The sequence below is a fragment of the Oryzias latipes genome, chromosome 4 (genome assembly GCF_002234675.1).
Source record: "Oryzias latipes chromosome 4, ASM223467v1".
Classification (NCBI taxonomy): domain Eukaryota; kingdom Metazoa; phylum Chordata; class Actinopteri; order Beloniformes; family Adrianichthyidae; genus Oryzias; species Oryzias latipes.
The window spans coordinates 21,895,455-21,909,516 of record NC_019862.2 but is presented as its reverse complement, the minus strand read 5'-3'; the positions used below and the strand labels follow the sequence as shown (position 1 = coordinate 21,909,516).

The 14,062-nt window shown below is 38.1% G+C and overlaps 1 protein-coding gene across 1 annotated transcript in view; it reads left to right on the top strand.

Annotated features, from left to right (window-relative positions):
• The window catches only part of LOC101168197 (pituitary adenylate cyclase-activating polypeptide type I receptor-like), a 53,390-nt gene that overhangs the window by 22,688 nt on the left and 16,640 nt on the right, over window positions 1-14,062 (top strand). The window contains exon 3 of the mRNA XM_011474273.2: window positions 10,111-10,218. Within this exon, the coding sequence (XP_011472575.1) occupies window positions 10,111-10,218 (108 nt within the window). The remainder of the gene's footprint in view (window positions 1-10,110; window positions 10,219-14,062) is intronic.

Here is a 14,062-nt window from a genome sequence, read left to right as displayed (position 1 = left end):
CTGAAACAAAAAGTGGTTCATCATTAAAGAGCTGTTCACACAGACACACACACACACACATATATTAACACATAAAAAACACCTTTAATGAGGTTTGGAGACATAAATATTCATCCCGGTTTCATCTGTCTAGAGGAGAGGCTTTTGGGTTTTGAGGGTCACAGACTGAAGGTAGTGGAAAACATTTTATTCACTTTTAAAGACCTTACATTGATTTTTAGATTTTTTAATTTGTTTACAGTTTTCCGCTCAAACTGCCATTCCTATAGATTAGAGTTTTATGCCTACCATCATGGATCTCCTGGTGGTGCCCTTGAGCAAGGCCCTTGACCTCAGTTGCAACAACAGACAAGTCAGGGTTTGGCAGCTCCCAGCTGTGAATGTGAACAGCGTGCATCTTAAAACCCCTCGTGTAAATAAACACGGTGTTAAAAAATTATTTAAATTGAGTGCTTGAATTGGGTTTGTGAATTATTTAATTGGTGAGCTGCCACAATGAACACGTAGAAGATTTGTAATGTTGGTAGAATTTATTTTGATTAAACAACAATAATAATATGGTTTAAGTAACATTTTTAAAACATTACAATTGTCATGGTATATATTTTTTATGATTATTTTAGGAATATTATGTCTTTGAGATAAAGTGGAATATGATAATTATGATTTGAAATGAATAAATGCTTTTCGGGGGATTTTCTTCGTTATGCATCTCCCAACACATCTCACTCATGTGATCTTGAAAAAAACAGAAGTTAGTCCAACTTTCAAAACATTGGCTTTTGGCAGAATGCCGCCACTGACAATACTGACTCATCTGTTTAGTTCAATTAAGTTTTTTTTTTTAAACCACCTGGAATTTGCATTTTTAAGTTAGAGATCACTCATTCAAGATGGGAAACATCTTCAACTAAAAAAACTGGGTCCAAATGGATTTTTTGGTGCTATGGAACCATCCTTAATGAATAAGTTACTTTACAGCTACAATTGAGTTAATTTACGAAGAGCTGCTTTACAACAAAGATGCTGCACAAAAATAGCTAAACGGATCAAACCAAGTAAAATTGTCTTGTTCATTCCGATTTATTGAAAGATGTTGTCGTGTGCTCTGCGCTTTAGATAAAAGCATCTGCCTAATGGCTAAAAGTAAAAATGTCTTTCTAATTGCGTGTTTTGCTATTGCAAAGTGAGCTTTGTGACATGTCAACAAAGTAGAATTTTTAAAGAGTTGATTAGATCTGACTGGTGACAGAATATTTGACAGTCGGTTGCACAGAAAGAAGAAAAGGAAGAGAAAAAAAAGACATGCACATGTTAAAAGTTAAGAAATCTGTGCCAGGAAGGATTCCAGTTTCGATTCCCAGGGACTTGATAATGTTAATGGGTTTTTCCCCAGTCCTGCATACCAGCTGAAATACCCTTAAATAAGGCCAACCACTAATTGCTCCCTGGATATTCCTCATGAAGCTGCCCACTACTGTCTGTGGAAGCTGGTCAGATCATATGTTCCCAGACTGGGACAAACGCGATCATTTAATTTCCCTGAAGGGAATAATGAACTCAAAGAATTCTTGCAATGCACCACTCCACTGATTCTGATACAGTTTAGGAAACATTTTTTTCTCTTAAAGGAACCAGTTGTACTAAGCTCTACATTGCTTACCCCACTTAGCAATATCTTCCTTAAATATAGTATATGTCTTCACTGTTATGCTGACAACAGCCAGTAAGCATAATTTCACAACTACTCCCTGTTCTATCCCTTTTAACATTCCACTTTGACGTCAATAACCTTGCGCTGTCAGTATATTTTCTCAGCTGTAACATCAATGCCCCCTCCCCCCTTCTGCCTAGTCTAGTTCACACCTTTGTCAACTCCAGTATAGATTTTTAAAATTCTCTTCAGTTTCCCCCATTAAAACTTCAATAGGCTTCTACTGGTTCCAAACTTAGCTACTTAGACCCCTTCTACCCACCAAGAATGATTCCAAGATCTTTCTATGTGTTTTCAAAATCACCCCCCCCCCCCCCCCCCATATCTCCCCAATCTTCTTCACATCTCCATTTCCTCTTGGTTTTCTTAGATCATCCTTCTCCATCACAGTTCTCTCTGTTCGGCTCACCACAAAGGGGATAACAGTAATTTTCAAAGTTCCGCTGCTTTAATTAAGCTCATTAAGGTAGCAGTGAACACTTACACCACACGCAAGGGTAAGTAAGGGTATAGGTTAGGTGAGATGCAGACGTAATGATTTTTCCCTTTTTTACCCCAAAATCCTGCAAACTGCACTAGGCGCTCATGATTGCCTTTCACATGACAAGTGCAGGCTCCTTGCTGTGCAGCCTGGTGTTAGAAATAAGGAAATTAGACAATCAGAGAGTAGTTTGTGTGGGCATCACTTGCATGTCACGTGTAACACACCTACCACATGCAGAACAATGATACTTTCCATTTTCTTGCAGCAACTCCCATACAGGAACATGTGACTAAGGCTTCAACAAATGTTTCTTTCTTTCATGATGTCCTGCTTGATCACACTTGATGGAACTCATCATCAAGCTCTGCAGAAGCCTGATAATGGCAGTCATGGCAGGTGTGTTTGAGCAGGGTAGGATTAAAAAAATTCTGTGCAATGTGCCCCGGAACCAGAGTAAAGAAATGTTACCGTGCAGTAATTTAGAATCTCTTGAATGGCACTCCTAAATAAAATGAATTATTATTAGCATGATTATTAGCAGGGTGGGTTGGTCACAAAATGATCTGGAAAGAAATTGGGATAAAATGTCCACAAGAAGAATATCACAACTGTTGGATCGCACCATTAGAATAATTATTGTTACTTCTTATCACAGAAGCATTTAAAAAATTACCCAGAATATTATTAAATAACCAAATTGTGCAAAAAAACTACCTCAATACTCCATGCTTAAGAACTAAAATTACCAAAGACAAAAAGAAAGATACACATTAGGTTATGTTTGCTATTCAATATTTCTTGAAATATGATGTAGTGGCCTTATATTAATGATTAGTGCTTATGTGAAAGTGAAAATCAGTAATTGACTTAATAGACTTTTTTTGCTTGACTTAGTCCTGAATATTCCAATGGCACAGAAAAATGGCAGGAGAAGAAATTGTTATTCCTATGTTGATACTCTTATTACTCTGAATTGTACTAAAACAAGGGTTGGTGTGTTGCTGCTGTTTGCACATGGCTGTCACGTTGTGCTGCCGGCATTTTCTCACATTATCACACAGCGTTGGCGTCCTGCCCTTTTCTTACTCTCCACACTTTTCAGAACTAATTATTCTGCGAGGAACTTTGCAAACTATGGTAAATGGTTTTGCAAAGTAAAAAAAATGTGAATGGCTGTGTGGAGTTGGACAACACTAGGTTGCTGTGTTTAGTGGGACTAAAACAAATTTTTGCCTCTTAACCATATTCGGTTGATAAAGGAAAACATTATCTTACAAATTTGGACACTTATTTATTTATTATTTTTATATAAAAGCATCAGGGCATTTGAAAATTGATGGCAGAAAAGTTTGAACACAGGCAACAATAAACTGGTTCTGCTTTCAAAGCAAAACCTGCACCAGCTTCGCAGAACTATGAACGTAAATTTGCAGCAGTTCATGGTATGAACAGAGTTCTAACAAGAAACAGAATCTCTCAAAATTAAGCGCAATTAATCTGTAAAACCCTCTAAAAAAAGTGATGAAATAGCTTTCCTGTCCTTTACATTGATTAAAATCTCAAAGTTTAAGAAATGTATGAAGAAATCTCTGAGCGCTTGGACATGTACAAAATCAGCAGTTGACCACTAAAGATAACAGTTTTTTCTTCTTGGAAAAAAAAACATGCATTAATTTGCAATTACGCTGTTGAAACATGCCAGCTTTGATGTCTTATACAATGTATTTATGAAAACAGAGATTTTTATTTAGCTCAACAGTTTAAAGTCCTACTGTAAGTTTATTTTTATCTATTGTAAAAGCATTCCCAGTGGTCTTTTATTTATGATTATGCAGTTTTCTGTCAAAATCATAAAGCCTGTGTCATTTTCTAGGACATAGTTTCTTCAGAGCGGCAGTAGTTCATGAAAAATTCACCTCTGAGTTGTGGGCCGACAGTTTGCGCCGCTGATATCCCATCATCCCTTTGTTTACACTCTCTCCTGCTAGCTAATAGACCCTTACAACCCCAACTAACATTAGCTAGCAAGAAAAATGGAGGGCAATATCACAGCTATCAAGTCATAGCAGTTTTTCACAGTTTTGAGCCGGATGGCAGATCAGGCGAGGGAAACGAAAACCATAATGGATCTAGTCATCTGAAAGTAGATGCATCAAAATCGAGCGAAGCAGGGAGGGTTTTTATGTGCTCCTGTTACAACATAATTAGAAGAAAAAATACTCAGTTTAAGATTAAAACACAGTTTTAAGATCATGTTAAAAACATGATTTTTTTATTGGAGTGGATCTTTAACCCTTGTGCTATCCAATGGGGTCAAGATGACCATTGACGTGTTATTCCTACCATGACAAAGGTGGATAAAGGTGGAGAGGATTTCCTGTTGTCCATGGACACCAGTGAAGATCACAAATCATTGAAGAAAAAGGTTCAGAGCACTGTCTAGTGGGGTCTAGATGACCCAACTCCCAATGTTAAAGTGCCAAGGATAGCACAAGGGTTGAGGACCTCCTTTCTAGGCACATCTGACTTTTGGGATTGCAGTGAATTTTTTAATCCTTAGCCTGAACTGCTGGATGAGAGCAGAAACTCTGTTCTACAAAAAGTGTTTGCATTTTAATTAATCTTACTGTTTTTAATTTGACTTTGCTTCTTATACAAAAACATTTAATATTTTCCTTTGTTAAAAAACAACAACAATATTTTAACTATATATATTACCTTATATATATTACCTAATATTCAAGATTTTACCTTACATGATGCTGGCATAACCCTATCACAGACTTGCCTTGTGATTTCCTTTGTGGTTTCATAGAAGGTTTAGTCACAGCTTTGATTATATTACCCTACACATTATCACTGAAGATACATGATAATTGTTTTGTTGTGCAACTTGAAGATTTTATTGTTTTGCTTTTTTTACAATTATAAAAAATCTAATGATGAACTGCATGTAATAACTTTTAAATGAATTTTACATTTTCCACCATGTTAATTCAGTATCATCCTTTTGATGTTTAATCTTCGTCTATTTCTTACTTTTTGTCATCAGGGAAATGGTTTGTGATTGCATTTTTCAGATTCACTTTAAAACCCGATGAAACCCATTTTGAGTCACATCATTGCATGTCCAGAACGACAGAGAAAGAGAACTGAGAATAACTCTTCTGGGTAATTGAGTATTTACACAGTAAATCTTAAAGCTGCCACAGCGTCTGAGTATGGATGATTACCCCAGATTGGTTGAAAGACAAGGTCAGCTTTGCGTGAAAAAGCATATATGTATATAAATATATATACACACTTTTAATTTTTATTTTACTTTTGTCAGTTTTTATTTGACTTCCTTTTTTCATCATCTTGAGGTTTTCTCTTCAAGCTCAAGTTTGACACATCATTAGAATTTGTGAGCAGTGACTGAATTGTATTATGCAGTTAATTTAAATGTCTTTGTCTTTTTCATCTGATTATTCCCACACTGTGTGCAGTAGAAAAAATAAATAAAAATGTTGTTTATCTTGGCCTGGAGGCAGATTAGATGAACATTTTATATCAGAGATCTGTGTAGAGCTAACATTTGTACATCTTTGGACTCAGACTACACAAATGACAGACTGAGTTTACATTGAAGTCATTTTTTCTGTTAGATTATCCTCCCTCTGTTTCTCTTTGATCGCGTAACAAGGAGAATAAAGGGCAGTTTTGGTAGAATTTGTCCCAGCAGAGCCTCCTTCTCTGATAACAGTTGTAGCAATATTACAAAAGCAGCTGTGTGCTTGTGCTTTATTGAACCATCAAGAAAGGGAATAGAATAGAGGAGCAAGAGGCAAAACTGTTGGAGAAGAAAAAGGAAAACATTAAGATAGTCTGAGGAGGGAAAAAGAAATAAAGGACATACGTTCAGAAGGACAGTTGATCAATCTAATTCTGCTCCTTCCTCTGTCGCTGTCCGCGGGAATGACAAAGTTTCTTCATAAGTCTGCCTCAACGTTAGTACTCGGTTGCACAAAAACGTTAAAGGGATGAATTCTTGATTAAGGCAGGTATATCAAGGACATGACTCAAACCGAAGAGCCAGGTTTGACCTTTTGCAGCTTACAGCAACATTAGCAATCTAATAAGTCATTTTAAATGATAGATGTACTTTCAAAAGACAACATGCACCACAAAAGGTTTGTTTGGTCCCAGTTTGGGGGCTTTTGTGTGTTTTTTTGTTTTGATTTGCGTGCTCGTCTCTCTGCAAACATCTGCCTGCACTTGCAGGATTCCTTAGTGTTTTTAAAGTTGTCCTCATGCTGCTTCGGGATGTCGATGCACTTTGGTTTGGTTGCCTCTGTGTCACTCCTAAATTTGCATCTCATGAATTCTTGATTTGTAATGGAATGTCGTCACATATTTTATTTTTAAAAACTAAGCATAATGCCAACTTTATTTTTTTAAAGCTCTTCACAGTATAAGAAAATATAATCTATTACTTTAGGTGAAGCCTTAAAAGGATCAGTGTCATTTTCACGAAGCATCATTTGTGACAGTCATAGATAGGAGCTTACAGTTGTTTAGTAAAGTGTTGCAGCAGATCTCTTATGTTATATAAAAACTTGCCTGTGTGAACTCGTTACACGGCGGCTCATTGCAGGAATCCTGTGGGGTTCGGATTCTTGAGCGATGTCGTCAAAATGCCGCACACTGAATGATGGGAAGGTCGCGAGGTCATTCGTCCATCCTTTCTCGTATCCACAAGGTCACCAGTGACCCTGTAATGTAGCTCATTTACCTCATCCTCATCTTTAGAGATGATACAATTAAAACTCTACCTGCTTTTAGTCTCTCGGTCTGTTTGTGTCCTTCATCACTTTGAGGGTCATTAAGGCTTTTAAGATAATGTTGTTTGACTGAAAATAGTGTTGGGTTAAAAACAATAAGCATGAATAGGAGTTCAAAGCTGCAGTTATCCAGCGAGATGTCTGTCTGCATGCAGCAATGGCATCAGGACCTGCAGCAGTAGCCAGAAGCTGTGTTTTATTATGAATGAGTCCTGGAGTGTCCCTGTGCGCGGCTGTTTTAATTGACACAAGGCCGAGCAGCTTTGATGTACGCGGCGTTGTGATGGCGGAGGGAGACGGGTGCCTCATTACCGCGCCCTCTCATCACACGCGCGCAAACACCAGCCGCCTTTCATTGGGAAGCTGCAGGGAGAGCGTGTCAGCTAGCGAGGAGAGCCACGTAGATGAGGCAGGGGATGAAGGGAGGGATGAGCACGTCACAAAATCATTGTCCCAGGCTGAGGAGGAAACCCCCCCAAAAAAACATTCTCAAAGTCAATGAGCAATTTGATGAGCGTTCAAGGTCAAACACGTTTGATGAGGATCAACTACTGGGTTGACTCTTGTATATAAAGGCGGCAAACTGACAGACATCCTATGAAAAAAATTCAAGCTAACTTCTCAGGTCTGCATTTGAAATTCAATATGCAGAAAGAAAAGATATTGTATCTCCCCCTTTGTATCTGCAACAATAGTGTAGAGGCATGGGGTTTAAACTCAAATCCAGACAACCAAATCAAGAGCTAGACTAAGTGGAATTTTTATATTTTTTGTCAAAAATGAAATTTGATTGGTTCACCCTTGATTAAATCCCTGAATTATGCAAAAACTTGAAAGACTTTGACCTTCCTCAATTTAAATCAGAGTAAGTGCAAAATAATTACTTTGTGTGGGTCATGATTGTTAAATTCTATCTGACAGCGCTGTAGGTCCTCTGAGCTTGTTAAACAAATCCTGTAGAGTAACCATAAATAACTGTATTTAATGAGAGCAGCAGATTAGTTCTGTGGTTAGGAGTGACTTTTACCATCTGAGACTTCTTGTTGAGTGTAAACCTTAACCTTTTTGAAAATATGCTCATCATGTCACATTTAAAGTTCAGATATTCTCTGCCGAGGTTAAACCAATTTTCCATTCCTCACTTACCCAAAAGGCAGCTGTACTCCTTCTTTTAAACTGAAAATTATTTTACCGGTACTTCCTTTTTGACTTGTATTTATTGTTTTTGCAGCTAATAACAGTTTGCCATGCTTGTTTTTAAAGAGCTTTTTAGATGTCATACTTCACCGAGGCTACGTTCACATCTAGCATGTGACAGTGGTTTAGGATATTATATTCACATTCAGTACTAGCATATTTCCACCACTTACATTTGCAAGAGGCTTGGTGCAAAATGTCAATGCAGTGTAAAATTTGTAAATCTTGATTCTTCTTCCTTTTTCTTTCATAGCTCTATTCTGATTTATGAAAGAAATCTATAGAATTCCAGCCGATTCCCTGGTTGGTCAAAGTCTGACTTGGTTTAACTTTCATTCAATGGACGTGCATTCTGTACATAGAACCCGAAAACCCTTGTAAAGGTTGCATGGCTACGCTTGAATGCAAGAGTTTTTAATGCGGTAGCCGGAAATGTGCATTCACACAGACTTTTCATTGATAGTGGTAGTTTTAACACCAATGCAGAAGGTGGTGTTAATGTACCTTAAGAGTTTAAGGTTCTTCCTCCCAGCTTCTACTTCTTCTTTGGCAGCCCACAACATGTGCTATAGATTTCCTTTTCATGCCAGAGCTGACCTTTCAACTGGATATTTTAGGTCAACATCAAAAAGCTATCACTTTACCCTGCTCAACAAATATTTGTATCCTGGAGCCAAATTTTTTAAAGCAGGTTTAGCTCTTTTTTAGGTTACTGTATGACTTCTTAGGTTATCAGACAAAGTTGCGTCTTCGTCGAAGAAGGAAGACATCCTTCAAAACACATCAGGTATGCCAAATAAAGAAAACCATGTCTGATAACAAAAGAACCTAATAAGTCAGTTAACAATATAGACACTATGAACATTATTGAACTAGATTACTTATATTTTCTGTTTTTAGTGTACTGCTTTGTGCAGGGGCTGCACGGTGGCGCAGTGGTTAGCGCTCTTGCCTCACAGCCTCCGGTTCAAGTCCCGGCTGGGGGACATGTAAAACACAACATTTGGGGGCCTTTCTGTGTGGAGTTTGCATGTTCTCCCCGTGCATGCGTGGGTTTTCTCCGGGATCTCCAGCTTCCTCCCACCATCCAAAAACATGCTTCATAGGTTGATTGGCAACTCTAAATTGTCCATAGGTGTGAGTGTGAGTGTGAGAGTGAATGGATGTGTGATTGACGATATTCCACCCTGCGGCAGACTGGCAACCAGTCCAGGGCATCCCTTGCCTATACGCCCAAGTGGCCGGGATAGGCTCCGGCAACCCTGTGACCCCGAAAGGTTAAGAAGATGATGAATGCTTTGTTTTTTTATCAAATGCAACACACATCATTCCATCCTTCAAGCCTGCTTAATCCATTTTGGGATTGCAGAGTTGCTGGAGCCTATCCTAGCTGCTGCTGGGCTAAGGCTAGGGGTCAAGGGATTAAACCATAAACAGGCGGCCAATCAGTTGCAGGGCCATCAAATATGCTTACATAATAAAAATACAACAATTCATGTTTGCATTTCAAAAAAAGTTATATTTATTAGAAATATGATATATCATATAAACTGAACACATTTGGGATACAATAAAGAGTCAAGGACATTTTTTGGCAACTTTGGAACCCTCAGTTTACAAAAAAGTTAAATTAAAAATGTTTAGTTCTCTGTAAGTTTGTGTGAGTCAGGTGTCTGTTGTCTTTTTCAGTTTATAAATCACACATTTGTTATTCTCTACTGCCATAAGACATAGCTCTCCAACCTAGAAGACGATAGCAGTTTTAGGAACTCGGGTGTATTTATAATTCAGTTTTATCACTTAAAAAACGCTTTGATGCATTTTTTAAATGGAAGCACTAACTTCACAGCTTTATTTTTACTGATTAAATAAAACTTTTTTTCTTGTCTCAGGCTGTCCGACGACTTGGGACAACATTTGCTGCTGGCAGGGTGTTGAGGTGGGACAGGTGATCAGCGTCTCGTGTGCAAATGTCTCCCAGCTGTTCAGCAACAATCAAGGTAAATTTCTTTCTTCCATCTTCAAAACAATAGGCCACAGCTGAAACAAAACATTTGTTGCCTGCAGGCAAAGCATGTCTTCAAATTTATAAAAACAAAAAAAAAAAACGAAAGTGTTTTTTAGCTGTTTTTAACATGTTCTTGTAGCGTTTTTTCTGATGATGGCGGAAACACAGTATATAAAGAAATTTAAGCTCAAAATTGTGTTGCACTTTACACACACATGCTGAAAAAATGCGGCTTGAAAATAATGTAGTTGTGATGTAGAAAATACAGTGGGCAGGCTACAAACTCCCTGCTCCGCTCAATCTGATGCATCCACTTGCAGACAAATAGATCCATGTACGTCTTTGTTTTCCTCGTTTGAGCTGGAATCTGGATCTAAACCGTACAGCTGGGTATCTCCAACATTACGCTCCATTTTTGTCCCCCCGGTAATGCCAGGTTGGGGTTGTGAGGTGTTACAATCTAGCAGTAGAGCGTGTAAACAGATGAGTGATGGGAAGTGGGGGCATCGTTGCTCTGTGCCATCAGTTCTGCCTACACCTCAGAGGGGAATTCCTAATGAACTACTGCTGCTCTGAAGAAACTATATGTCCTTGAAAAAAAGACACATTTTTAACCTTTTTCTAAAACCTGTATAATCATCATTAAAAGACCATTGGAAATGCGTTTATGATCGATCAAATGATGACTGAAATGAGTCGTTAATGGTTTCTTGAAGATAAAATGGAAGATATACTTTTCTGCAATGGTGTACTGTTTTTAAAGCTCTGGGTGATACTCAGAGCTCAAGATACTCAAACATGGAAATTCTATTTTTGTGTCTCAACTGAAAGGCTCACATCAGCTTGATGTGAACAGAGAAGTGATTAATAATCCTCCCATCAGTCATGCTGATCCTCTTTTTATCCCTGCTCTGGTTCTGCCCCTGATGGTCCTCCGGCACTTCTCTGTCTTGTGTTCACCAAAGCAGGTGTTTTTCATGAATTTGTTTTCCAAAATCCTCAAACAGGTAAATAAGCTTAGAACATCCATCTTTGTGTTCCAGTGCAGCAGAGCCAGCATGTGACTATGAGATCAGGCATTTTTCTCTGTTTGTTTACATGACCTCCCTCCCCAACTAACCTCTCTGCCCCCCTGTCCCTGCAGCTGGCCAGTCTTAAAAATACTAAATGTTCTCCCCGAGCTGTCAAGACGCATCAAGGATGAAGACACAGATGACAAATTGTAGTTTGAGCAAAAAGAGAAAACTGTAAAAATGGTTGGCAATGGTTATCTGGTGATAATCCTCATAAAATCTCTCTGTAATCCTTCAATAGTTGGATTAACAGATTAACTTTGTGGGAATACATTATTTTCTTGAAAATAAAGTCTACAGATCAAAACCTCCTGCTCTCCGAGGCAGTTGTATTCACAGCTTTGTCTCCACAGCGAGGCTTACCTCAACGTCTGCTGGATCCATGTAAGAAAACAGAGATACATCAGTATTTAGTGCTTTATATCATAACAGTTTATTTGTAATTAGACAGAGTCTTAAGGGATTCAGTGCATTGAATGGCTTTCACCCCTCATTATACCCCCTGTGGCTCATGAACTGTGATTTCCCCAAAAACAGGTGGGCTTCAGGTGTGCACAAATATTGAAGTGATTTTCTTTTTTTTTTGGACAGATAACAAGTCCATTTTAGCATCTTTTCATGTCTCAAGCTGATGAATTAGTGAATATGTTTTGATTTCTGTGTGTCTACTTTCAAGTAAATATGACATTAAAGAGCATAATGGATTTTTGTGTTTGGGGAACCTACAGCTTTTGGGCTGTTGTGTAAATCAGATAAAGGGTTCAGTTTACCATGTGTTTAAAAAGAACACGTTCAAACTTGACAGTGGGAGCAAAAATAAGTAACAGATGATTTATTGAATATGAAAGTTTCTGCCAGAATGTACACAAAACTTGGAAGCGTTGCTTCAAATAGATTCAATTGAATCCCACAGTAAGCTTTGCAATAACTGCTGCTGTTTTGTGTCTATATTTTGCCCATTATTTGAGAGGCAGATCCAGTCCGACGCAGCTTTTTGCACATTTATCTGCAGTCATAGCTATAAGAAGGAGATTATGATGCAGTGAAAGGCAACAGAAAGAAAGAATCCTTTATGCTAATGTAAATAGTTTGGAATACCATCAGCAGCAACTTTTCAGGGAAAAGCTGCCGCATATCCATCATCGCGATTTATGGGTTTGAGGAAGAGTCAAGGGAACTGATCGTGGTAAATATATGGGGTGTAACGATTAATCGACTTAATCAATTGATGGATTTTTATTCCTATGATCCAACCAGATTAATCTGTCTGAGGCAAATTAGTCATCGATTTGACCCATACCATCATAAAACTATTTCAAAATGAAACAAATGGCTTATAGATATTGGAAACTACCATTTGGATTGAGGTTTATTTTATAATAACGTAAAAACGACCAAGTGCGATCACAGCAGAAAACACATGTGATGGCAGCAAAAAATGATCAAGTCATCATTACAATCCAATGTGTGGAAACGCTTTGAATTTTGCAAAGATATGTCACTATACAGTGTGCTAGAATGTTATTATTTGTTTGTAATTTTCAGTACCCAGGTATTTTTCTCTGAGTCAAACCTTTTGGGCTAAAAACTCTCTGGATCAATTGTAGGTCAGTGAATCGGATTGAATCAGATCGCTCAAATGGAACAAATATTGAATATAACTCATAACAATAACCTCAAGTTGCGATATGAATCAAACCGCTGTTGAAAGGAATTGCTACACCCCTAGTAAATATTGGTGACAAGGATTATAACTCTTTGTTTTCCCCCTTTTCCCAGTGCCATGATGTACATAATAACACAGGGATCTCACAATCAAATTTAGAGAAATTTTACTCTCTGTCTACCTGTTTATGATTGAACGTCGGTGCAAATCGATAGAACTGTCACTCATTTGAAGATGTGTGTTTGCTTGGTCACGTGATGCAGCTTACTGCTTTTCAACAGAAACCTTGGATAACACAGAAGAAGAACAATCAGATAGAAAACCAACATTGTGTGGAGGGATTAGGAGGCGGAGGTTGGTGCAGATGACCTCATAACTCATAAATTTAGCTGTGCTGCTCATCCTGCCTTTCCAATGGGACTCAACATGCACAGAAAATAATGAATTGGAAAATCAAAGAGTTCACCGAGGAGCCACGGGGCTTGTGTAGAGGAGTTGGCATTGCCTGATAAGCATGGCAGTATAAGCTTTAGTCCCTTCCCAAGAGTCTCGGCCTTCAAACTTGCATTCACATTCAAGCGTTTGCTGCGGCCGCAGGCCTGCAGGCTCTGCATGTTACTCTCAGCTCAGGCTAATGCACAAGGATATCGGTGAAGCCACCCACAACTCGACCCCCGCATGCAACTATTTGACTTCATGAAACACTGATTTTGCTGCTAACTTTGAGCATGTATCACTAAAAAAATCTTTACTTTACGTACCTGATAATTTATTCCAAAATATAAAAAAAAAGTTCTGAGTTCAGCCAAGTTTGCTGCATCGACTTAAAAAAAATCAATAAAAAATCACAAGTATTTACCTACAAGTTTTTTGAGGAAATAAATTTAGACATTAGTATTTATTTATTTATTTATTTATTTATTTATTTATTTATATATTTATATATTTATCACTTACCTCACAGCAAGAAGGCCCAGGTTCAAGTGCCAGTGGGGGCTTTCTATGTGGAGTTTGCGTGTTCGCCGCATGAATATGAGTGTTTTCTCTGGGCACTCCAGCTACCTCCCACGGCCCAAAAACATGCTTTTTAGGTTAAT